This window comes from Heteronotia binoei, chromosome 9 (genome assembly GCF_032191835.1).
Source record: "Heteronotia binoei isolate CCM8104 ecotype False Entrance Well chromosome 9, APGP_CSIRO_Hbin_v1, whole genome shotgun sequence".
In the NCBI taxonomy this organism is placed as follows: Eukaryota; Metazoa; Chordata; class Lepidosauria; order Squamata; family Gekkonidae; genus Heteronotia; species Heteronotia binoei.
The window spans coordinates 90,280,281-90,304,930 of record NC_083231.1 but is presented as its reverse complement, the minus strand read 5'-3'; the positions used below and the strand labels follow the sequence as shown (position 1 = coordinate 90,304,930).

The 24,650-nt window shown below is 45.2% G+C and overlaps 1 protein-coding gene across 1 annotated transcript in view; it reads right to left on the bottom strand.

Annotated features, from left to right (window-relative positions):
* Positions 1-2,542: 2,542 nt before the first annotated feature.
* CXXC4 (CXXC finger protein 4) overlaps positions 2,543-24,650 on the bottom strand; it is an 88,391-nt gene continuing 66,283 nt past the window's right edge. The window contains exon 2 of the mRNA XM_060246964.1: positions 2,543-2,724. Coding sequence (XP_060102947.1) covers positions 2,680-2,724 — 45 coding nt within the window. The 3' untranslated portion in view covers positions 2,543-2,679. The remainder of the gene's footprint in view (positions 2,725-24,650) is intronic.

The window sequence follows — 24,650 nt, the reverse complement described above, 5'->3', positions numbered from 1 at the left end:
CATTGGCCCTGGACTAGGACAAAATGAAAAGGGAAACAAACTACTAACATTTGGAAAGAAAATGCTTTGTAGCTGTGGTGCCCTTTTACAGTGTCAGGGTCCACCTCAGGATTCTCTGTTGAAAGTCCCATGTTTTGTGGCAAGGCAGCCTGCATTCCTCAATAGGAATACATTATGCATATTAACTAACTTTGCATATATTTGCATCCCTTGCTCCTGATGCAAAATGTTGGGGTATTTTTTCCCTTCATGTGGGCTGGGGAATGGTCTGATAAGGACCAGGACCACTAACAGAAATATATATATACCTATACATAAGACTACACCCTGTTGCTTTAAAATCAGTTGGCCAGCAATATTTTGGTACTCACTCTTACAAATGTAGATTAGAATCTTTACCCTCAAGTCTGTATAGAAAGGGAGGACAAGCTAATCCTTTGAGCATAATGGGGTGAATTTAAGTAAAACAAAGGAACTTTAAACATAGTAAGAAGTAACTCAGTGCTGCTAAGGAGTCTTAAATATATATCCCTGGAGAGAGCAGGGGTGTAAAAGAAATGTGAACTGTCTTGAATATTGAAACGGCACCATCCATCACTGCCATAGGTACAGAAAACCCCATTCAAACAACTACTGATCTTCAGCAAACTATGAGCATGTTCTGGGGGTGGGGTGGGGGTCACTGCCAGTAACAAGAATTATGAATTTACTCTTTAAAAACAAAACATAATTTGCCTGAGATTTTTCAGGATTCTGTGGAAGTTCTCACACTCCACATTCAAACCACACTTAACAAAACTAAGGCTAGAAACCTTGAATACACATTTCCCTCCATAGCACTACCCTTTCTATCTACTCACTAGCACAGAATTTCCTCATAGGTGTTTTTTTTATCACTTATATAGGTAGCATGTGGCAGGACTTTCTTTTGGTGAGATAGCAAAGGCAATAAAGAGATCTGCATGAGATAAAAGTCACTATCCTACATACCTTTTGTTTTATTTATGAACGATTTAACCATAGCCACCTCATCAACAAAATCCTTTTTAAAAAAATGCACAGCTAAAATTCTGTGTTGAAGAGTTCAAGTGATTGCCAGAGGGGGCCAGTAGGGGAAAACTGGGTCAGGAAAAAATGATCACTCTTTTCAACTTTCGCTTGGTCAAAGGGAAATGGTACACTTTAAAGGCTTTCAGGACCACTGCAGAAAAGATCCAACTCCGTCTAAATTTACAAACTAGCCTAAGAACTAAATGTCATACATGGGGTGAAAATAAGTTCATACTTTATAATTTTTTAAAATTTCCTATTGAAAGGTCTATAAAGCAACTTTCAGCATTAACTTTCAACACTTAGATTCTTCCCCCCACTGATACAATACTCTTTTCATTTTGTAATTTAAAACAAGTGTCATATAACTCTCTGTAAAACTGATTCTGTATGCCCACCTTGCTATAAACTCTACTTCAGGATACAGTATAAGGTCAGCCAATGAATGATAACATGCTTTGGAGGGATCCTGTTCAGTAAAGCTCTTTCTGAAGCAAAGCAAGTGCACAATTGCTACTCTAAGTATAGTGCTCATAAAGATTAACTTTATGTTTTAATTCTTTATTTCATACAACAGTCTGGTCTGAAGGAATCTGGTAGATGCATCTCAATCTTTGCTCTCTTGCAAACCTTTGCATTGAGTTACCATGGGAGGATGCATGATTAAAAACAGTGCTACTTCTGCTGCTGCTATTGATCAACCGGCCAATAATAATAATTAAAGCTTGAATTTATTGCTCTGGGTTTAATCTGCAGAACCACACTGTTGTGTACAAACAGTTTATCTCCATAGACGCTCAGACGTGATTGTCTTCTTGTGTCTAAACACACAAAATACAAGCGGCTATCTGTACAGTTTACAGTACTGAAACACATATATTGGAAAAATGAAGTATAGATATGGTACTTTGTAAAGATACATTATTTTATAGCAGGGGTTTACCCAAACTTTTCTTTTCTTTTTTTTTACAGCCACTTTAAAAATAGACAACAACTTCACTAGTATAGCTAAATTACATCAAAGAAAGAATTGGTGTACTGACTGTGAGTAAACTGGCCAATTCCCCAGGGCCCCAGATATGGTGGTCTCCTGATAAGAGAGTGCCCCTCCTGAAACAGGTGAGGGTTCTCTTATGTATAGTGTTCTCTCATTCAGAGGGCCTTTAGAGAGAAAAGCAAATGAGGGTGAGTCAGAATGGAAGCCAGTTGCAAATAATGCAACTGTGGTCATTTGGGCAGAGAGTAGAAGATTGATTGACTGCAAGAGGCTTGTCTGAATAACATGAAAACAGAAGGCAGTGGACTGTGATGCATGGGGAGGGCACATTGTTCAGAAGAAGTCAGACTGTGAACATGACAGGATAGGTGCTGAAACAGCATTATCTTATGTTCAGGCTTTTCAGCAGGGGAAATTCAGTTTCATCCCAGATGTGTTCTACAGTTCTGCTTTGATTCCCCCTCTTACCTGGAGACCACTCTACTTAAGAATTTGTTTTTGAGGAAACCCCTATACATAAATGAAAATAGTATCTGAATATATTCTTCAGTGGTGGACTAAGCAGTTTCTTAAAACAAGACTTTAGCTTGCCATTCACTTCAGGCTGCCTTGAAAATAAGATATACTACTGCTTAAAAGAACCATCGGAATGCTTCAGCGCTGGGAACAGGTGTTCTCTATAAAAAAAAGCAAGAAAACAAGTTAAGCTTTCTTTCCATTGCATTGAAAGATCTGTTCTTTTTTTGTTTTGTTTTGTTCTTCCCTTACATTTTACTTATATTTTGCTTTTAAAATGTATTACTTTTCCTTGTTTATTGAAACAACTACTGTGAACCCCTGCCAATTACCACAAGCTCCACCAGCGGAACCAAAATGGTACTCAACTGGTGAATCCATGTATTGGGTTGCATTTTTTTTAGCCACAAAACACACATATGGTAAAATATTATTAAAATGAAAGAGCAATTTTTAATGTTAAAAAAAATCACAGTATAAATTCAATCAATCAAAAATCCATGGAAACTTAAAGACAAAGCACATAGGACAAAGTTATTACAGCATGAGCTTCCAGAACATACTTTACCGTATGCATGAGTTCATGCTGTGATATATATGTTAGTCTTTGAGGAACCATAGGATTTGTTGGGTTTTTGCTATTACAGACTTCTACAGCAACTCTTCTACCAAGTAAATTGTGACTCGGTGTCTCTTTCTTGCTCAAGCTAATTCAAAACTTTCAGAAACCAATTAAATTGAATGTTATCCTGACCCAAGAGACAGATTGTTTTCTCTTTCTCAGTGCTTAAGAAGAAAGGCCAAAATGTTCACCATTGACCAGTTCTACTTTGTCAGACTGACCCAGATCCCAATGTGTGTTGTACTTAGAACTTTCAAAGGTACAAATTACTCCATTCACTTCACTGGAAGAAGCAGCTGTGTGCGTACATCTAGAATGACTTCATGCAAAACAGATTGGTGTTCTGCAACCTTTCCACCCAATCAGGGTCCACAAAGTGACAAACACCATTTTTGTGTTGCAGGGGTTCTGAATAGCTGTAGCTGCTGAAATTTGTATGCATTTATGAAACGTATGGAAGTTGCTGCAATCTGACAAACATTATCATGCACTAACATGGTACATGAAGAGTTTAGATTAAGGGGGGAGGGGCTGCTGAACTTCCTCACTTTGTAGGCCTGGGTGATTCATTTAGTTCTTTAGCCCTATCTGGATTCAGCTATAGCAGCACTTCTCTACATCCAGTCCTCAACCACAGGTATCAGGTAAGCAATAAAGCTTCAGAACTCAGCAAAATAAAAAAAACAAATGCCAGATTTCAGCATCATTAAAAAAAATTGGTTTGTATCCTATCACCCCACAAAACAAAGTTTGAAGTCTTCCAGCCTAAGAAACCTCCCACCAACTTAAGTGGCTCCTCCTCCAATGGAAGAATTTCTTCCAGCCTAAGGTAAGATGCCACCCACTGACATCTCACACACTGACATCATAGTACTTCAAATTTCAGCACATCCCAGCAGACGGCAGATATCTGGAAATAGTGCAAGTTTCCATTAAGATGACCTTGGTTAGATACTGAGTGCCTAATCACTGTCAAAGACCATCAAAGAAGTTGCAAGATTAAAAGGATAAGATTTTTGCAAATTTATTTCTTGACATAAACTGTTGATTTAGGCATAATTCTGCTCACCGTTAGACTGCTTAAACCCATTAATTTAACCAGGGTTTAAGTAGTTTAATTATATGGAGGACTTTATTCAGTCCACAAGAATAATACCATTGTAGTCGTTTATTCTGGCCAAAGTCAGGATAGCATATTATTAAAAGCCAGTAGGACAACCCAGCTATTCTTGAAGCAGTTGCCCATCCCCCAAGAATCCCCCAAATGAACATTTAAAAGTTAAGTAGAAGAGGGGACTTCAGCAGGTGCAACTTTTCCAAACATCTGTAGCACAATAACATAATGTGCTCTTCTGAGCAAACATTATTAACAGTGCATGGAAATAGGAAGAAGGTTGGCCAAAAATCTGTGCCAATATCTGATTCTTTCTAGCAGAACCAAACAGCTGTAAGCATGTGTGGTACCTACCCTTCCAAAGGGAAGCACGAGCCAATGGGATTTGGTTTGCTGCTTTGTTGGTTTTCATGTTTGGAAATCAAAAATTAAATACATAAAATTTAAAAGAAACAAGCATTGATATAACCCAGCCAGTAATATTGCCAGATTATCTGCCTGGAATTTTCATTCTAGAGCCTTAAAGTTCTCTGATTTTGCTTAGAACTCATATGGACAAAGGGAACTAAGCATCACCTTTAGCTTCCTGTACATATTTTTCGGGGACAGAAACCAGTTCAGGTAAGTGCTTTGGACAAGGCAAAGTTCCATAACAATCTGCCATTCTCATCTCAAGCAGTAACAACCTCAGTCCTATCCACTACCCTTTATACATCTAGCTGGAATGATTCCCACTTTTCTCATCTGTTGAAAAAACCTCACACTTTCTACTTTGCTAGCAAGCAATCTGCAGTTTACTTACAAGAGTGATCAGGGCCACATCTAGGGGGGGCAGAGGGGGGTGCTTGCTCTGGGTGCCGACGGAGAGGGGGTGTTAAATTGGGTATGGAGTTCATTGTATTCTATGGGATCATAAGATAGAATGGCCCAAAAGGGGGCATTATTTTTTAATTTTGCCCCCCCCTCAAAAAACATGTAGATCCGGTCCTGTATTCAACCTTTCCAGACATGGGCCCCAACTTTGACACTCAGGAATTAGCATGGGATAGGAAGTCACAGCAGGTCTATCAGGTCTCCTATGGTGGTGGGAGAACTCTTGCTATTGGCCCACTGTGCTTGTCAATGCTTGGCAAGCAGGCAGGTGAAAAATGGGTAGGGAAAGTGCCACCGTGTGTCATTTCTGGCACAAACCCAGAAGCAGCGTCACCATAAAAGTGCAATGCTCTATGATTCACTCAAACCTCTATAGTAAAATCATAACATTTTGGTAAGATTCTAGAGTGTCATGATGACCCAGTGACATCACTTCTGGATTTCTGCCAGAAGTGATGTTCTGCATTCCACTATCACTGGTTGCCAAACACAGTGATATGGCAGGAAGAAGCAGAGGCAAAGTATCTGAACCTGCCTGAGCTAAAAAAGAATCCTCTCTACTATTTAGTAACTTCACTTTGACCTCCTGTTCCTATTACCAGCAAGGAGGCATGGCACCTCTATGAACAATTAGCAGCAGGTCTTTCCAAATAGCAAAAACTGCAGTTCTAGAGGGACTGAGTCATAACCCAAAAGGTATGGCTCTGCAATCACCAGTTGGTCCCAGCATATGGGTCGAATATCACTGGCCTACAGAAACTGAAAGGAAATAATGGGAAGGGTCACATCTCACTGGTAAATCATCTGCTTGGCATTCAGAAAGTTCCAGTTCAATCCCTAGCATCTCCAATTGAAAGGACCATGAAATGGGTAATATGACAGACCTCTGCCTGAAACCCTGGAGAGTCACTGCCAATCTGAATCGATAAGACCTTGATGGATCAAGGGTCTGATTTAGTATAAAGGCAACTTCATGCATTCTCCCACACAATCTGCTGGTGCTCTAGTAGGAAATGGATATCCAGCTGAAATTCTCATTTGCACAGCAACAACTGCAGCATAGCAGAGAAACCCCTCTCCAGCCATCTCACATTCTTTCGTTCATGCTGTTGCTCATGCTGTTGCATATTGATCACTCTGGGTACTGCTTTAACTGCTACCATGCTGCTCTCTCCAAAAGAGTTGGCACCAAGATGATCACTGCTGTGAGCAAATTCTTGTGTATTTGATTAGGAGGGCCAAATCAGCCGCCCTGAGTTTGCTTCAGCGGGGAGGGCGGGATATAAATCAAATCAAATAAATAAACAAATAAATGAAATGCTGGAAGTTCTATTAACAGGATTCTCAGCATTAAAAAAAATAATGCACAGGGCCCAATTCAAAATAGAACTATGTGTGAGGAGAGGGATCATTTGAGGCTCTTCCCCTGCACTGTTTTCTCCCTGAATGGTCTAAATTCTTATTACATTTCCCACAACATGTATTGTGAGTTCTATGCTGGAAACTTATTCCAAGGCACATGCAAGCCTAGAATTGCCACATCCCTGCTGGTGGCAGATCTCTTGCCTCCCATTTCCACTCAGCTAGGTGGCAGGAAAAAATGGCAAATGAAATGGGGGGTCACAATTGGGATCCTTGCCATGATGATGCAACTAACAGCATAACATGGAAGTAATGTTATCATGTCAGATGATGGTCTAGTATTCACCCAATAGTCTATGATTACACCCTAAAGTTTGGGAAGAATGCTAGAATGTGGCCCTTGGCACAATGACATAATGTCCTGCTTGTGCGAGAAGCCGCATCAACATGCCAGTGACACCAGCTGTACCATCCTAGCATAAGTCCCTGACTCCCCCATCTCCTGCTGGCTGCCAGGCCATGCTTGGTTGTGTCTGAAAACCCTGTGCAGACCTGATTTCGTCTGGGTCCATGGCACCTGAAAAGAGGGGACTTAAGCCTTCCCCCATGCCATTCTCCCAAGCTGACACTGTTTAACCCTTTGGGGAAACCTAGGGGTACCCTAGCAGTACATGTGGGACATCCAATGGGGCAAACAGGAAACCCAGGGCCATTTCAGGTCAGGAAAACGGCATGGCAGGGCGAGTTGAATCTTCCACCATGGCCCTAATCTGAATTGGGTCCGCTCATATCTGTAATATTGAGGGCAGGGTTTGGGGAGGCGAGGGACTTCAATACCATAGAGTCTAGCTTCCAAAGCAGCCATTTTCTCCAGGTGAACTGATCTCTGTCACCTGGAGATCAGTTGTAATCCCAAGAGATCACCAGCTACCAACTGGCAGTTGGCAAGCTTAAATAACTAGGATTAAAATTCCCAGCATGGAATTTGTAGTATGCGTTTGATCACATGCAAACCCTGAAAACAGCACTGTAAAACTACTCTGCTCCACTGGCGCAACTTTGCAAAAGTAGACAACCTCAGATATATCTCTTATAAAGAGTTTCAGAGAGTAGCCATGTTGGTCTTCAGTGGAACAGTTAAATTTAAGTTCAGTTACACCTTTGAAACCAACAAGAGTTTCAGAATACAAGGTTTTGAGAGTCATCAGACAAAGGGGAGCTTTGACTGTTGAAAGTTTCTACCTTGAAACTCTTGTTGGCTCTAAAGTGCTACTGGACTTGAATTTACCTCTTAAAAATGAAATGCCTCGAATGTGACCTTATAGTTTTTGAACTGTAGTTGACTTTTAAGCTCCTAAATAATTTTTAAATTCATCATGAACCTAGCAAAGTGCAGGTTCACTGCTAGTTGCTTAAACTTGCCTCTAATTCTAGCAAACTGATAACTCAGATACATGGGATTAGCTAAGAGTTCCATGCTGGGCACTTAATCACACACACATGCAGACTTGAGAAAATGTTTCCTTCTCAAAATGTGATACCACGTTAAAGACTGAGGGCAAGCTTTGCAATCTCAGGATCCATTTTGTGTGCAAGTGTGTTCCAGGGTGGGGTTTTAGCTCCTCTCATTATCCCCGTCCAGTGTGGATGCATATACATGTTGGAAGGTAGTTACTGGTAGTAAAGCTTTGTCAAAGCAACCAAGAGGACAGCACACAATGCTGCCAGACTTCTCATACAGCACCACAGTGGCTTTAACATGGCTGCTGACACAAGGCACAGGAACATACAATACATAAAGGAACATAAAAGGAAACTGACTTTAGAATGATGCTGATCAGCTTGTGTGAATTCTAAACAAATTCAAAGGACCTTTTAAAAAGGTACATATCAATGACACTTTTGTTTGAGCAAGTTACGGAAAATAACTACAATCTTCTTCCTCCCTGCCAAAAATGAAAAGATTTAGAAAGGCATTTTCCCTTGCTGCAGAAAATTTAGTTGTCCATGACAAATCAGTTGGGGAGTAAACCACTGACAGTGTGGGGTAGTGGTTACTCAGAATAGGACCTGGAAGACCTTGGTTCAAATTTGGATTCTGCCATGAAACTCTTGGTCTGACCACTTTCAGTTTGCCTAGCCTACCTTACAGGGTTGTTTTTGTAAAGCTAAAATGAGGGAAAGGGAACCATATTTTCTACCCTGAACTTCTTAGAGGAATCCTGGGATTAAAATGTGGCAGATAATTGAAATGCCAATTGGGCAATGCTTGGAATGGTGATGGTTGGAAAGTGCTGTCAGCTCACAGCTGATTTATGTTGATCCTGTAGGGTTTGATGTTCAGAGGTGGTTTGCCATTGCCTGTGGCCAAGAACTCTGGCTAGACTAGGCTATCCAGGCCAGGGCTACTTGGAATGAAAACACCATTATTTCTCTGTAGTAGAGCTAAATGCAGAATGTTTCAATGCAAACTGGCACACGGCAACTTCCGAACCCTCTCCAATTCGTCTCCCTTGTTTATGGAGAAATGACAAGAGCTGGAGGGAGAATGTGTAGATGAAAAAAAAATCCCAGCTTCTTTTGCCTTCCTCCCCTTAGATGGGATGACCAGTGCAGTCACTGCATGATGTCAAAGTACTTAGCTGGAACCTGTGCTTTGACTTTTTTGCATTTTCCCCAATGTGTGCATTATAGTAAAGATCAATTAAACTTTTCATATATGCTGTCTCTGTTTCAGCTCCATGGTACTCAGTTCTGAATAAAGAAATGTACAAAAGAAAGTGGAAACTATAAACCTCTATATTACAAAAGTATGGGTTGGATCCCATAGATTCTGTCCTGCTAAGAGTGATGACTTCTTCAGAGGATAGTAGAAGGGATTGCCATTAGTGGATCCTACCCACGGTAACAGGGCAGTTTCCCCACTGCGATTCAGTCATGGATTCACTAGCTAGCCTTTGGCAAACTGGGGCCAGCCTAGAGACTGCAATTGCTAATTTTGCTCCACAGGCAGTTTGGACATAGCTGGGCCAATTTTCTCCACATCAATAGAGCTGTCAAAGATAAAAAGCTGCGTGCAGGCATAAGGTACAGTACCGCACGACAAGCAAGCAACTTTACCCTCTGATTACAGCTGCTACGTGGTGCGATTTCCTTGTGGCAACTGCAATGTGTAGACTGGCCTGAGGCTGAAGTCACACGTCCTGCTTAAAAGCACTTTTCAGCCCCTGTCCTTCTGCTGGGGTCTATGTGTGAAGAACAGAACGGCAGTTCCAAATGCGTATCAGGTTTCTGACATGGGAAAAACAGGAAGCCATTTGAACTAGCTGACAGTCATGGAAGAAGGCTGATTTATGATTGCATTTCAACCTTTCTCCACTTTAAAATGTACATGGAATTTCAGTCTTACTCTCCTTTCTGCCTTGGCCCGCTTTCAAAATGGCAATCGCAGAGATCTGCCTCACAGGGTTGCTGTGAGCCACAGTCCAAATAACACTTACATGGCAATGATTGACCCAAACATGGGAGGCTTGCTTTCAAGTAAATGTGATCAGAGGTGCAAGCTGAAATTCTGCAGCCACTGACACACACATGTCCTATTGGTTTCTGAAATCCTGCAGCCACTGACACACACATGTTCTATTGGCTTCTGAAATCCTGCAGCCACTGACACACACATGTTCTATTGGCTTCTGAAATCCTGCAGCCACTGACACACACATGTCCTATCGGTTTCTGAAATCCTGCAGCCACTGACACACACGTCCTATTGGTTTCTGAAATCCTGCAGCCACTGACCCACACATGTCCTATTGGTTTCTGAAATCCTGCAGCCACTGACACACACATGTTCTATTGGCTTCTGAAATCCTGCAGCCACTGACACACACATGTTCTATTGGCTTCTGAAATCCTGCAGCCACTGACACACACATGTCCTATCGGTTTCTGAAATCCTGCAGCCACTGACACACACGTCCTATTGGTTTCTGAAATCCTGCAGCCACTGACCCACACATGTCCTATTGGTTTCTGAAATCCTGCAGCCACTGACACACACATGTCCTATTGGTTTCTGAAATCCTGCAGCCACTGACCCATACATGTCTTATTGGTTTCTGAAATCCTGCAGCCACTGACACACACATGTCCTATTGGTTTCAAGATAATTTGCATACACACGCACACACACACAATCTGTAATGGGATTTACTGAGTCCAAAATTCTATGAAAATTATTATTATTATTATTATTATTATTATTATTATTATTATTATTATTATTATTATTATTATTATTATTATTACAACAGCTTCCTGTTTGTGAAACTGAGAATTGTTGCTGCTTTTAGTGTATGGAAGAGGGTACATTTAAAAATAATATCCAGACAGACTTGGAATGGAAAGGACAGACTAAGGTCATTTCATCTCAGTTCAGGAAATGAATTCTTTCGTTCTGCCACAATCAACGGGCAAAGGAAGAGCCAGAAGAAACCTTCGCACATTTCAGTGGCTGAGCACACCAACGTGGGAAGCTTACGTGCCCCAGCCTCCCGGTTGTACAAATTCAACCGTCCCTGCTGGGGAATCAAAGTCTTGATGAGATTACAGTGCGTTTCTGGATTCTCGGCTACGCTTGCAGGAGGATCATTATCCTGAGTGACAGGGAAGACAGATTCCTCTGGAAGTGAGGGGGATGGGAAGTCAGGAATAAAATTGGAATTGATCAGCATTGTTTAAGGCAGCCTTCACTGCTCATGCAGGTGCAAATACTGACAAACAGCAGCATTGTTCCCCAGAGGAAACTCAAAAATCCTGCTGTTCTGGCTTCTGCTAAAAGGTAATGCTGTAAAGCACTGGCATTCGAGAGAATTTGCCACAACAGAAGCCTGATAACCTTCATGCCTGCAATTCCCAGGTCCCCCCCACCTCCCCCTTCTTGATCAGTTTCAATGGAAGGCATCTCCCCACCCCCTACTTAAATAAAAGAAGGGAAGTATAAATGCATACAATTTTATTTATATTGTTCACAAAGCTCACTGGGTGACTTAGAGCCAGTCACTAGGGCTGAAACCTTAGGAGCATTGGGTTAGGGGAGGAGAGAGACTTCAGTGGGGCATATAATGTCATAGGCTGCATTCAGTTGAGCAATTTGGCCCAACCCAGCCATCCCCACTTCCAGATTTAAAAGGTGTATTTACACACAAACATCTGGGCCCCAAGCTGCAAGTGCACCCACTTCATCTCCAGCCACCTCAACTCTGCCTCAAAAAGTCAGTGGCAAACTGCTGAAGAGCTTGCATGGTGCATTTCTGGGCTGTCTGAATGGCCAGGGTATGCCATGCAAGTGCGTTCCAAGTGCACAAGAGATCTCCAGCTATGATCTGGAGGTTGGCAACCCTATTTTAATGGGAGTCTAACATGAGTCTCACCCTGAACTGATCCAAGTGGGTAGTCATGTCGGTCTGAAGCAATAGAATAAAGTTAGAGTCCAGTGGCACCTTTAAGACCAACAAAGTTTTATTCAAGGTATGAGCGTTCGTGTGCACACAGATAAAATGAAATGGAAGAAAAACCATTCAAACTTATAGACAGAGGCTGAACAGCAAATTAGCATATAATATGATGAAGCTATTCTGAGACAAAACACGAATAACAAGTTAAGTGTATAGGGTTAACAATTATTTGGATTTAATTAAGGGGGAAGAAGGTCTATACATCCTCTGTATTTTTATTCATTTCTTCTCTTTTCTTGGAATAATATATTGCAATACTGTTTGTAATGCAATGCAATATATAAGAATAGATTTTCTGACATAACACCTCAAAAGAACAATATATTCATATAGTATTTAGAACAACATATAGTGATGATAATGTAATGCAATGAAACTTGAAATATATTTCCCTAGATAATACTGCACCCCACCCCAACCTCAACAAAAGAGAAAAAAATGCTGTTTGTTACCTTCATGCTTGAGAGGAGATGAGTGGGGCATTGCAAAGGAGTCAATTTCCCCTACGGCTGCCAAGTCCCCAGTCCGGACAGGGAATTCCCTGCTCCAGAGGTTTCCAACCCGCTGGCCCACATTGGGCCAGCGGGGGGAACCTCCCCCTGTGTCGCCAGCGCAATGACATCACCCGGAAGTGATGTCATCAAAACTCTATGGTTTTCCCAGATGCTCTAGCCATTTGGGAGGTAAAACTCTATGAGAGGTAAAACTCTCTTTTGTTGAGGTTGGGGTGGGGTGCAGTATTATGTAGGCAAATACATTTGTTGCGTGGACGTGAATGTCCCCTGCTGGGACTTGAAGAGGACTTGGCAATCCTAACTTCCCCTTATTTGACATATTTATTGGTTTAATTGTTGTACCCCCTTAATAAAATCCATACAGATGCTGGCCCTATACACCTAATTTGTTATTCTTGACTCAAAATATCTTCATTATGTTATATGCTAATTTGCTCTTTAGCCTCTGTCTATAAATGGTTTCCTTCCATATCATTTTATCTGAAGAAGTATATGTGCACATGAAAGCTTTTACAGTGATTAAACTTTGTTTGTCTTAGAAGTGCCACTGGAATCTAACTTTATTCTTCAACTGCAGGAATTTCTTTCATTGGTTCTTGGAAGCTAAACAGGGCTAGTATTTGGATGGGAGACTTTCAAAGAAGTTCAGGGGTTCCTATGCAGACGACAGACAATGGCAAACTACCTCTGCTTATCTCTTGCCTTGGAAACGCTCTCCTCCCTTCTGCTTTCCAGCAGTTCTCACTGGGCTCCCTTTCCTCAAACGAGAGTTTGCTTTTACATCTGAATTGGCAGGCACTGGCTTGTGGCACTGGCTAGCCCTCCACACTATTGTCAAACAATGGTTTGCAGTTCTGCTTTGGATTGCAAACACAAGCCACAGTTGCCAGTTTGGATCTTCTGGCAAACTGCAGTTTGCTTCCAGAAATGAAAGGAGGAAACTGCTGTGCATGAAGAACAAAGAAAGGTAGATCGTGCAAGCCCCAGGTTCTAGCAGGCAGCCCCAACCCATGCTCTGCCATTGTGTCTGACTGGAAACTCTTGCTTATGAGGCATTGTGAGAATAACATAAAACATAAGATCTCATCTGTTCTTTGAGAGAAGGGTGCAATAAAAGTTGAACATAATTAAAGAGACAACTAAATAGGCTGTTTTCATATCAGTTAACCCAGCTATTTTCAAGCTATGGTCTGAGACTCTCAGGTGGGTTGCACACCTCCACCTGCTGGGCTAGGTATACTTATAGAGCCACCAATATTTTTGGAATATTGTGCAATACAATTTCCTTGTCTTTGCTTATATGCTGAGAGAAACAGCAGAGCAAGCAGGTCACTCACTGGCAGAAAGGATTCTTTTATAACGCAGGCAAGATTCTGCTTCCTGTCATATGACTTTATCATGTGACTATGTTATTTCCTTTCACATGCTTGTAGTTAGTGGGAGTTAAAGGTGTGTATCCTGTCTGGACATGCTGGACATTGTAGCTTAAACATCCCAACAATCGATGGAATTACATATGGCTTCAACCTTACAAACTATAGGGAATACAACTGAATTTTCTTTACTGGTATAAACATTATTTTTTAAAAAAACTCTTTTTAAGACTTCTGTTTCTACAGTTCATTCCCAAAAGAAGGCCACACCTAGTTGTACTCCAAAATAATCTATAAATGCTTGCTCTGCTTGAGAGTATGTTCAAAAATCAGTTGAAATATGTTACTCAACTGACTCAGAGAAAATGGTGATATGCCCATCACAGCTGCTTTCAAATTATGTGGTCAGATCCAAAGTCTGTGCCAAACCCATTTTCTCTTCTGTGTCATAAATAATATGCCCAAGAGTCAGGGCTGTCCCATAACAGTCTCTCTCACACACCCCTGCCTCATATATCAAACCAAATGATCTGCTGTCATTATTGTTATTCCTACTCACAGACTTTGCTTCAACCGCACAATAGCTTTGCTGTGAGAAAGCAGGATTTTTAAAGTGCTTATTCTGTACTGGGAGCAGCTCAAAAGCTATCTAAGCCTGTGGCAACAGCTAATTGCCTTTTCTAGAAATAATTATCCATAGCATCAAGGTAAAAAATGTTCCATATTTCAAAGAGATTAGAACAACACATGAGACCTAAACACCCAATAGGGGGAGGGGAAAAAGGACAGGTTTCTTACCTGTAACTGGTGATCTTCGAGTGGTCATCTGTGCAATCACACATATGGGTAATCCGCAGGATTGGCCCCGACCTCGGAGAGTTCAAAGCAATCTTGATCGTAGATCTGGCGCGCCTCCCGCTTGTCCTGGGAGGAGTCAGCTACTGCGCATGCCTGGAGAAGGGGGAGGTGCTTAGCCACTCAGTTTCTTCCCGCCGCCGGGTAGGTGGAAATAACTGTGCTAACTAACTTCCAGCAGCGGGGAAGGCTGGGTGGGTCTGTGTGATTGCACAGATGACCACTCGAAGATCACCAGTTACAGGTAAGAAACCTGTCCATCTTCTTCGTGGTCTCTGTGCATTCACACATATGGGTGATTAGCGAGCCATTTCTTCGGAGGTGGGTGCTGGATCTGTAAGAAAAGGTAGGATTAGAGTGTAACATAATGATAGTGTTACTCACGGTGGTTAGTCGAAGATCGATCGTAGCACCGCTTGTCCGAAGGAGGCGTCTCGCCGGGCACGAACGTCGAGGGCGTAGTGCGAGGCGAAGGTAGATGTAGAGGACCAGACGGCTGCGGCGCAGATGTCCTCTATAGGTATGCCTTTCATGAAGGCGGACGAGGTGGCCACGGCTCTGGTTGAGTGGGCTCGTATATGTTGAGGGATTGGTTGTTTTGCCAGCTGGTAGCAGAGTTCGATGGCAGCAACAATCCATTTGGAGAGTCTCTGGGTGGATATTCTGCTGCCCTGATTATGGGTAGCGTAAGTGATAAAGAGTCTGGGGTCTTTACGGATTTGGCGGGTTCTATCTATGTAGAAGGCTAGGGCTCTCCGTGCATCCAAGTTGTGGAGTGCCCTTTGTCCCGCGTCCGCGGGGTGCTGGAAGAAGGCTGGTATAATGGACTGTCTTCCCAGATGGAAGGGAGAGACGACCTTGGGAAGAAAGGTCGGGTCAGGTCGGAGGACCACCGTACTGTTATGAAATGTCGTATACGGTGGGTCTGCTCTGAATGCGCAGATGTCACTGGCCCTCTTACCTGTGGTGAGGGCCGTAAGTAATGCCGTCTTCCATGACAGCAGGTGCAGTGGAATGGAAGCCATGGGTTCGAAGGGCGGTTTCATGAGTTGGCTCAGGACCAGAGATAGGCTCCAGGTGGGTAGAACTTGTTTGATTGGTGGGTGAAGGCGAATGATGCCCTTGAGGAAGGCTCTAGTCGCATGGTGAGAAAAAACCGTTGTGCCATCGATGCGGGGGTGGAAAGCAGAGATGGCTGCCAGATGTACCTTCAGGGAGGAATACGACAGACCCGCTCTAGAGAGCGTTAAGGTGTAAGTTAGTACCTGAGGTATGGTGGCATAGTTGGGGTCGAAGTTGTGTTGTGAGGCATAGTGTGAGAAGCGTTTCCACTTAAGTAGATAGGATTTCCTAGTAGATGGTTTTCTGGAATTCACTAGGACGTGACGGACCTCTGGGGGGAAATCTAGAAATTGATTCTCCAGGCTGTTAGCTTGAGTGACGCCGGGTTGTGGTGAAGGACCCTGCCGTCCTGTTGGGAGAGGAGATCCCGTGTTTGAGGGAGCTGGGCGAAGGTATTGTTGGACAGGAGCAGCACGGTCGTAAACCAGGGTTGGCGCGGCCACCATGGAGTTATGAGGATGCAGTTTGTGTGGTCTACCTGAATCTTCTGTAGAACTCTGGTGATAAGTGGGATGGGGGGAAAGAGGTAGTGCAGTGTTCCGTTCCAAGTTTGTAGGAAGGCATCCCCCCTGGAGAGGTGGGATGGGGGACCTCTCATGTAGAAGCGGGTGCATTGGGCATTTGATGGTGAAGCAAATACATCTATCTTCGGTTGTCCGAAGACGTTGAAGATCTGTCGGATGTATCGACTGTTGATGGACCACTCGTGGTTGTTGGTCGAGTGGCGACTCAGGGCGTCTGCCTGGGTGTTGTCGGTCCCTGGTAGGTGCACGGCCGTGAGGAAGATGCCCTGGCTTATGCTCCAATGCCACAGTGCGAGGGCTCTCCTGCAGAGTCTGACGGAGGCGGTGCCGCCCTGCCTGTTGATGTAAAAGACTGTGGCGATGTTGTCGGAGGTGACCTGGACGTGCCGGTTCTTTATCGACGGGAGGAAAGACCGCAGGGCCTTGTGCACTGCGATGAGCTCCAGGCAATTTATGTGGAGAGAGCGTTCGTAGTCTGTCCATTGGCCCTGCACCGTGAGGTCCTCTAAGTGGGCTCCCCATCCCCACTTGGATGCATCTGTGGTTACGATCACCGAGGGCGGTGTCTGTTTGAATGGCATGCCCTTGAAGAGGTGATGTTGCTTGGTCCACCATTTGAGGGATGGCACAATGTGTGGTGGGAGGGTGAGTAGTGTGGATTGGTGTTGTGTGTGGGGGCGAAAAGTCCTTACGAACCACATTTGAAGGGGGCGCATGTGCAGCTTCGCAAACCGCAGAACTGCTGTGGTTGCTGCCATGAGGCCTAGCATTCTTTGGAAGGTGAGCGCTGTTTGGGAGCGCTGGGCGATGATAGTGTTGGCCATTGACAGTATGGCGAGTGCTCTGTCCTGAGGTAGGGAAGCCGTTTGCGAGAGCGTGGAGATGTCCGCCCCTATGAACTGAATCCTCTGGGTAGGGATTAGTTTGGATTTTGAGAGGTTGACTCGGAGGCCTAGGGTGGCCAGGGTGGAGAGGGTGGTCGAGACGTCCAGTTGTAGTTGCTCCCTGGAATGGGCGACGATCAGCCAGTCGTCTATGTACGGGAAGATTGATATCTGTTGCTGGCGTAATGTGGCTGCTACTACTGCCATGCACTTGGTGAAGACCCTTGGTGCTGTGGAGAGGCCGAAGGGGAGGGAGCAGAACTGGAAGTGCTGCCTCCCTACGGCGAACCTTAGGAATCTTCTGTGATGATGATTGATTGTTATGTGGAAGTAGGCATCCTGGAGGTCTATGGACGCCATCCATGCTCGTTCTGGGATGAGCGGAAGGATTGCCTGAAGCGTGACCATACGGAATTTCTTGTAGATTATGTGTAGGTTGAGTTTGCGGAGGTCGAGGATGGGTCGGAGTCCTCCGTCCCTTTTTGGTACCAGGAAGTACCGGGAGTAGAAGCCGGTGCGATGGTATTGGGGTGGGACTGGTTCTATCGCGCCCTTGTCCAGCAGAGACGCAATTTCTGTCTGCAGGGGTGCGGACGGGGGTGTGGTGAGGAATCGGTGGTGCCTTGGAGTGGATGTAAACTCTATCAGGTAGCCTCTTTGAATGATGGTGAGGACCCAGGCGTCTGATGTTATGGTCCTCCAGGCAGTGTAGAATGGTTGTAGTCGTGTTGATGGGTTTGGCTGATGAAGGGGGACTGGACGGCTCGGGGCAGGGAGGTCAGAGAGATGGTTTGGATGTGGTTGGAGGTTTCTTGGTTGTTTGGCGTCTGTGCTGAAAGGAAGGCTTGGACTGTGGTGGTTTGCGCTTCCATGAATCCTGTTGTCGTGGGGATCTGGCCCCTTTGTATTGGCTGGACCTCCAGTTCCTTTGTCGGTTGGATTGTGTCAGAGGTTGGGAAACTCCCAGACGTTTCGCCCTCTTCCTGCCATCGTCTACTGACGTGAGGATGTCATCTGTAGATGAGCTGAACAGGCCGAGGCCATCAAAGGGCAGGTCTTCCACCTTGTATTTGATGTCTGGTTGGAGGGAGGAGGATCTGAGCCACGCGTGTCTACGGAGTGCTATGGCTGAGGCCAAGGTTTTGGAAGAACATTGTGCAGCGTGCCGTGCAGTGTTGATTTGCTGTTTGCTCACTCTGGCGATCTCTTGCAGGGTAGTGGCGGCTGACTTCTGGGACGCCTCGGGTAGGGATGGTACCAGTGCGCCGAGGGAAGTGGTCAGGTTGTGGGTGTATGCGGAAAAGCATGCCATGTAGTTGAGGATTTTGGTTGTGGCTGTAGTGAGGGCGTAGATCTTTCTCCCGATCGTGTCGAGTTTCTTGCCCTCTCGTTCTGGTGGTACCGGGTGCCTAGTCTGCTTCGATTTCGAAGACGAATGCACGATGATCGAGTTCGGAGCCGGGTGAGTGAATAGGAACTTGGATTCAGGTGCATGTATCTTGTAGAGGGCTTCGACCTTCTTGGATGTCGGCGGTACTGATGCCGGTTTGTCCCATGCTTCTCTGAGTGTTTCTAGGAGGACGGGGAGCATGGGAAGAGATGAGCTGGATGGAAGATCCGCATGCACCAGATCGAATACGACGTCCGAGACTCTGGGGGCGTCCGTATTGAGCTTCAGGTTCAGCGAACTTGCCATGTTTGCCACGAGGTCGAGGTAGGATTTCGGGCCCTCGGACGGCGATAGGTCTGCTGGCTTGGCTATGTCGGATTCTGGGGATTGTAGGTCCGAACCCGAAGAGTGGTCGGAGTCGGAGAGTTCCTCCTCGGATCCGTCGTCGGTTCCCTGGTGCAGGTCGGGCTGGGGCGTTGTCTTGGGAGCCGTGTGTAAGGACTCGAGTGGCGGCGGGAGTTTCGGTTCGGCGCCGAGATTCGTAAGGTCGTCATGGTGAAGCGGTTCGACCGATGCGGAATGGAGTCTGTGTGAGCGATCTCGGTCGCGAGGAGACTCTTGGTAGCTGTGGTAATGTCGATCGTAGGATGGTGATCGTCGGTGCCGTCTTCGGTTCCGTGGGGATGGAGACCTGGATCTCGATGGAGAGTAGTAGTAGTGTCTCCCCCTGCGGTGGCTGCGGGAGCGACGGCGGCTGCGGGACCTGGTGCGGCGGCGACTGCGGGACCTGGTGCGGCGGCGGCTGCGAGACCTGGTGTGACGGCGACTGCGCGACCTGGTGTGCCGGCGACTGCGGGATCTGGTGCGTCTGCGACTGCGAGACCGCGGTCTGGTCGGGAGGACTCTCGGGGTCGAGGGTTCTCTGGTGAGCGCGTGGGCGTCTACAGGGTGCGAGAGATCTATGAATTTAGATGGGTCGAGGATCCCAACGGATGCGGTAGAGTGCGTATCCAGCAGCTGGTCTGGTGGGGAATTCGGAATGGACGGTGACTTGGATGAAATGCGGATGATTTCCAATGGAGTGATTGATGGTGTTGCTGTCGACTTCGATGTCGGAGTCTTCGGCAGCGATCCGGAGGCAGTGGCGCTCGGGTTCGGGGTCTTCGGCTTGGTGGTCGGGTTCGAGACCGAGTCGAGAGGTCGGGTCTTGTGCTTCTTGGAGCTCACGCTACCCGTCGGGTCCGAGTGGGCGGAATCGGAACGGCGGCGCTTCTTGGGGTCGTCCGACTTCTTGGAGTGCTTGCCGGTCTTAGGCTTACTGGGACCCTGTGCCACGGAAGCTGCCGACTGCGTCTCTCCCACGAGGTGTGGGGAAGATGGCGCGGGTTGTTTTTGTCCGCCATGCGGCATGGCCGGTCGGAGTGTGGTTTCCATGAGGTGGCTCCTGAGTCTCGCGGCGCGGTTCTTGCGGGCCTGTTTGCCAAATTGGCTGCAGTGCACGCAGGAGTCTGGACGGTGGGCCTCTCCAAGGCAGAACAAGCACAGAGAGTGACCGTCGGATGAGGGGATTTTGGATGAGCAGCTGGTGCAGCGTTTAAAGATTATCTTGTCCCTTCCTTCCATCCGCCCGGGGAGGGGGGGGGGGGGAGGGGAAAAGTCCCGAAGAGATAGTAAGAAAAGGCTTTTTTTTTTTTTTTTTTTTTTTTTTTTTATACGATACCAGGTAGAAGTAGAAGATGAAGAGTTGAGGTTGAAGAGAGGTAGTTGTAGAGATTGCAATGAAGAGGTTGGAGATCAACGAGGAAGGTGCGATCCGGTCGGCGGTAAGGAAGAAACTGAGTGGCTAAGCACCTCCCCCTTCTCCAGGCATGCGCAGTAGCTGACTCCTCCCAGGACAAGCGGGAGGCGCGCCAGATCTACGATCAAGATTGCTTTGAACTCTCCGAGGTCGGGGCCAATCCTGCGGATTACCCATATGTGTGAATGCACAGAGACCACGAAGAAGATCCCTATAGATACCTCTCTCCTATAACGCTTGTGTGTTGTTATACTTTGAGGGTGCATTTCCACAAACTCACTGAAAATAATACTAGAATACATTCCAAACAGGTTGGGGGGGGTGTTTTGCTGAAAGTAATACACACATCTAGTTTTAAACCAAATATGCAGGTAATTTTTCCATCCATTGCACATTCTGAAGACTTTTAAAATGTCATTTCTGGTTAAAGCGATGTAAAGTCACATGGACTTGAAACAATGACACATGCATCCTTATTTTTCCAATGGAAAAAGCGGTCATTTGAATGAACACACACACAAAACAAATCCTATGAAATAATTTCTCTTCTGGAATGAGTCCAACACTTTTAAGACAAGTTTTTTACAGAGTAATCTTGTGCAGAACTATTCTAGTCTGAGCCCATTGACTGTAATGAGGTTGGAATGAGTCCCCATAGGATTGCACTGCCAGTTATCCAAAATGCTTTTTAAGAACAGTAGTATGAAGAATTCTAGGTAAGACTATAGCATCTGATAACGATAACTTCTGTGTACCCTATAGACACAGGCAGGGCTTTTTTTGTAGAAAAAGCCCAGCAGGAACTCATTCGTATGCGAGGCCACACCTCTGACATCATCAATATTTGCATACTAGACCACACCTCTGACATCACCATAATTTGCATACTAGGTCACACCTCTGACATCGCCATAATTTGCATACTAGGCCACACCTGTGACATTACCAAAAGTGCCATAATGTCTTTTTTGAGGTGTGGTAACAATTCTGGTCATCACACCTCAAAAAAGATATTCTAGCATTGGAAAAAGTTCAGGAATATATAGCCATATACATATACAAAGCCATAAATATATAGCCATCCCAGAAAAAAAAAAAACCAAATTCCAACATACTACTGGATCACAAGAGCCGGCATGGTGTAGTGCTTAAAGAAAGAAAGAGAAATAAAGCAAATAGACAGGGGAAAAGACTGACTGAAGGAGGGAGGGAGGGAGGGAAGGAAGGAAGGAAGGAAGGAAGGAAGGAAGGAAGGAAGGAAGGAAGGAAGGAAGGAAGGAAGGAAGGAAGGAAGGAAAGGAGGGAGGAGGGAGGGAGGGAGGGAGGGAGGGAGGGAGGGAGGAAGGAAGGAAGGAAGGAAGGAAGGAAGGAAGGAAGGAAGGAAGGAAGGAAGGAAGGAAGGAAGGAAGGAAGGAAGGAAGGAAGGAAGGAAGGAAGGGAGGGAGGGAGGGAGGGAGGGGGAGTGGGAAAAGGCAAACATGGAAAAAGAAATATTGACAGAAAGACTGACAGAAAGAAAGAGTGGAGGAGTGGAAAATAAAGCAAATAGACTGAGAAAAAGAAAGACTGACAGAAAGAAAAAATGAATGAATGAAAGGGGGAGAGAGAAAGAAAGAAAGGAACACTGACAAAAAGAAAGAAAATAATGAATGAATGAATGAATGAATGAATGAAAGGGAGGGAAGGAGGGGGAGACAGTTGGAAACAAATAGAGAAAAAGAAAGAAAAAGAAATGAAATAGGAAAAAAGGAAAAAGGAGGGAAGGAGTGAAAAAGGAGGAAAGAAAGAAAGAAAGAAAGAAAGAAAGAAAGAAAGAAAGAAAGAAAGAAAGAAAGAAAGAAAGGAAGGAAGGAAGGAAGGAAGGAAGGAAGGAAAGGAAGGAAGGAAGGAAGGAAGGAAGGAAGGAAGGAAGGAAGGAAGGAAGGAAGGAAGGAAGGAAGGAAGGAAGGAAGGAAGGAAAGGAAATAAAGAAACTGAAAGAAAGCAACTCACCTGTAAAACTGCTCTACTCCCAAGAACCCCAGGCTCTGCAGCTTGACCCCCAAGCCCCGCCAGCCAGCTAGACGTCGAGAGGCCCTGCACAAGTGCGGCTGGCCTCTCTGAACCCTGCCAGACAGTGGGACATCTGGAGGCCCCCGCGCAAGCGTGGCTGGCCTCCCTGAACCCCGCCGGACAGCAGGATGTCCAGAGGCCCCCGAACAAGCCTGGCTGGCCTCCCTGAACCCCGCCGGACAGCGGGATGTTGGGTGACCCCCGTGCAATCGTGGCTGGCCTCCCTAAGCCGCACCCAACACCCAGACATCCAGAGGCCCCGCACAAGCCTGGCTAGCCTCCCTGAACCTCACACCAACACCTGGATGTCCGGAGGCCCTGCGCAAGCCCGGCTGGCCTCCCTGAGCCCTGCTCAACAGTGGGGGAAGCTGTCCAGGCTGAGCCAGAATGCCGGCCAACTGAGCCGGAACACTGCCCGGGCCAGCCAGAACGGTGTTCCGGTGCGTTCCGGCTCAAAAAAAGCCTTGGACACAGATAACATGTTTTCTAGACTATGACATACTAGAGCAGGGGTGTCGAACTCATTTGTTATGAGGGCCAGATTGAACATAAATGAGACCTTGTTGGGCTGAGTCATGTTGGACCGGGCCATGTGCATACCTATTTAAAATGATAGCAAAGATATAAATTTTATAAAGGACACAGATACTCACAAAGGGTTTTGGGTTTTTTTTAAAGCTAGTGTAGTGTGGAGGTAGTCAATGTTTTCCATGTTTTTATCTGTTTCCAAATCTGTGGATACTCCTTGATACTTATGGGTGTATGATGATGACTATTGAGAAATATGTTTCCTAAAACATTTACAGTTTGTATTTTCAACTTTTATTATTTTCCTACTCCGAACTGGGGAAGAAAACAGATGTATGCAAACTCTGTTTAGTGCAATCCTAAACAGATTTATAGCCTTCTAAATCCATTGACTGCAGTGGAGTTTGAAGGGTACAACTCTATTTAAGACTGCACTACCAGCCACTTGCAATTGCAAATGTCCCAAAGTACAGTTTTATATGCTGAACTTGAGTCTTCTTAAAACAGTAAGTTTCAAGTCCCCCCCCCCGCCCCCTCAAAAAAAATTCAATTTTTTTCCAGGAAATTTTTTTTTACTTCAGATTTTCTGAAAAACATATGTCTCTAGCAAGTAATCACACAAAACTCTCTCACCCCCCCCTCCTATTTCTTAAACTAGACGTACATTGAGACCTGTGGGGTCTGCTTTGGAGAAAACCTTGCCACAAATGCCTTACAGCTGTGGATCAACACATCTGGAATTTCCTCCTGCTTTCTATGGCTTTCCTTACTCACCTTCTGTTACCCTAAGACAAAAATCCTTTACTTCAAAATGCAGTCTCCAGGTAGTGGCTGGAGATCGCCTGGAATTACAAAGATCAGTTCCCCTGGAAAAAATGGCTGCTTTGGAGGGTGGACTCTATGCAATTATATTCCATTGAGGTGAGGTCCCTCACCTCTCCAAACCTGGCCATTCCCAGGCTACAGTCCCCCATATTTCCAGGGATTTCCCAACCCAGAGTTAGCAACAGTGTAGACCACTGGTCTGATTCAGCAGGCAGTTTTTAATGTTCTTCTTTACTGTTGCTCCAATTAAACCTTAGCATCCATTGGTTCATACAAAAAGCAATAACTCGGCAAACTGATTCCACGCTTCCAAAAGGTGTTTAAATGTTAGGGTGCCAATTAGAATCTACATTAGTGACTGAAAAGACACTCCTAGTTTGAAATGAAAAGAAAGATTAACAAAGGATTATGGATCTATAAATATGTGTGGGAGGAAAGTCCATTGCCTCAATGCAAACACACACACACACAAGCACAGCTGAAAGCTTTTTGCTAACTGCAGAACGCCCAGAGCCCCTCTTCCTTCTGTGGAACAGATGGTCAGTGTGCTGATCACATGAACAGGGGGTGGGGGTGGGGGTGCTCACAGTTGGGCAACAGGGGCTGGGAGAGGATCAATACTTCCAGAGCTTGAAGTGTAGATAATCTAACCAGTACTTGCTCACACAGTGTAAAATCTGAATGCAGGATATTCTCTACCAACTACCTGCCTATTATCTATTAACTGGGGGGAA